The sequence below is a fragment of the Ostrinia nubilalis genome, chromosome 24 (genome assembly GCF_963855985.1).
Source record: "Ostrinia nubilalis chromosome 24, ilOstNubi1.1, whole genome shotgun sequence".
Classification (NCBI taxonomy): domain Eukaryota; kingdom Metazoa; phylum Arthropoda; class Insecta; order Lepidoptera; family Crambidae; genus Ostrinia; species Ostrinia nubilalis.
Genome location: NC_087111.1, coordinates 3013095 through 3015283, shown reverse-complemented (window position 1 = coordinate 3015283; position 2189 = coordinate 3013095). Strand labels below are relative to the sequence as shown.

At 37.7% G+C, this 2189-nt stretch overlaps 1 protein-coding gene across 1 annotated transcript; it reads left to right on the top strand.

Moving 5' to 3' along the window:
* The first annotated feature begins 267 nt into the window (after positions 1 to 267).
* Positions 268 to 1669, top strand: LOC135083850 (uncharacterized). Its single transcript, XM_063978590.1, has 2 exons — positions 268 to 423; positions 687 to 1669. Exons 1-2 carry the CDS (start codon positions 333 to 335, stop codon positions 1655 to 1657), a joined length of 1062 nt encoding a protein of 353 aa, XP_063834660.1. The 5' UTR covers positions 268 to 332; the 3' UTR covers positions 1658 to 1669.
* Positions 1670 to 2189: the final 520 nt, after the last annotated feature.

The following is a 2189-nucleotide window of genomic DNA, read 5'->3' as shown; positions in this document are numbered from 1 at the left end:
CATTTTTGTCTTCTTTGCGTTTTACGTCGAGAAATCATTATCGTATTTCAGAATGTTTAAGTTTTAGGGTTTATTTTTCAGAATTTGAAAACACAATTCTTGTAATTTATTTTGGTTTTTTATTATTTACAGGTAAGCTAAATATGCAAAGGGAAAATATCATATATTTATTTACATTCTTTTTTACCTTTTTCTCTGTGGAAATTCTTTTTCTTTCTAAATTGATGACATGTTTTCGAGTTACGACTGTCAACTATAAAACTAGGTATTGCCATAATTCTGTCAGAGTAAAACTGAATTTATTTGCACTGAAAAGCTTAAAAATCGGCGGAATGTATCGCTTTATTCTGTTACTAGTTTCCCTGAATCTCGGAACCACGCTTTGTGCAAGTGAGAGCAGTCCGGAGAATGTTATCGACTCTGGTAAGTCTCCTAATTAAGAACATCTTGATTGACCAACTTTGGGGTGAAGGATGAACTCTTAGAATGAACTTCTCTCATTCCTCCTCTTTCGATACCTCTTGCCATACTTTCGCTCCATGCTTTTAATATTTCGTAGCTATAAGGTATTCCCTTGATTTTTGGCAACTCTTTTTCTTTTGCTATCCGAGCATTAGTCAGACTTATGTTTAGTCTATCCTTGTTTTCATGCCGACGACTGATTCTTCCCCTCTCTCTTATTGTAGCCAAATTATATCCTTCAACACCTGAACCTGAACCCGCTTCCCAAATAATCGAAAACACCATCAGTCACCTGGAATCCGTGGCTGCCACGGCGGCAAAACTAGCACGCGAAGGAATCCTCCCCACGGATGAAACTCAAAAACACTACGACCAAATGGTTGAGACTCTCGCAGAACTTATTGAAATGGTTAAAGACCAGAATAATGCTTACAAATTCCACAAAGCTAAGGGCATCGATAGAATCATCTTCCATAATATGGATATTCCATATTCCAGACTGAGAGGACCGTTGCTTGTGCTTCTAAAAGTTCTTTTCGAAGTTGTTCCGACGACTACAGATGCGATTATTCCTATTTCTACGATCGACAAGTTGTTAGACATATTCGAAAACGATGACAATCTAGCGATGAAAGCTCATGCTTTAGATATACTCTACATCTGGCTGCCAGAAAACCCTAAAGCGCAAGTCAGGGTCATGAAACTCAAAGGCTTGGAACCATTTTACCATCAGGTTTCAAAGTTGGACACGTCAGTTATTTCTATTCTTCTAGATTTATTCAATACAATACTAGAAGAGCATATCAAGGTACGAAATGTTGATAAGCAAATGACTAAAGCTGATTCTGATAAAATTCAGCTTTACCGAAGAATCGGCCTGTTGGAGCGCATGTCAACGCCTGCTGTATGTAACGGATTAATGAAAATTTTTGAGAACACCTGGTCTTACGTCACTGATGACAATGACGTCATTGGCCCAGTTTTGGATCTAGTAAAGAATATTAAGCCGTATTGCATGAAAGTCTTGAGAGGCCAAACTAAGGCTACGGAACTGTTCCAAGCGATTTTAGATTATGTCCAAGATGGAAATAAAAAGGAGTATTTAGAGAATTTAAATGTTAATATAACTGATATGAAGACAGTTTTAGAAGATTTCATTAGAGAGTTGAAGTATACAGTGAAGGATGAGTTTTAAGATTTCAGGTTAGGTGCCGTTACGTATTAATTTTATTGATAGAGTCGGGTTTTATTTATTGGGAAATACTTAACTGGCGAAAGTAATAAAACAAAGATAAGTTATTAAGTTTCACCTTTATTTTAAGAAAGTTACCTACACAACCAAACCAAAGTTGCAAACCAAACTTTACAGGGCCAAATAGGTATTTAGGCAGTAAAGTGCTCGCTTGAATTTCTGAAACTTAAACCAATCACAGTCCTATACTTTACCAACAGATTTTTACTGTAAATTCGCACCTATGCCATAACATATCAGGGGTAGTTTCCTTTCGCAGATTCCCTGAACTATTTCAATAGTTTTGATTCCCCACGCTATAAAAACCTCGCGTAATCGACCCCAGTGTGTGGTCCACCGCAGTCGAGGGTTGCGCCCCGTGACTCTATGCTCTATGGCCGATTGTGCAATGATTTATTATGATGGCAGTGTTGAATGGAGGGTAGAGCGGTTTAGGGTGGCTAGGTAATTAGGTTATCTAGCTCTGCTTTTTTAG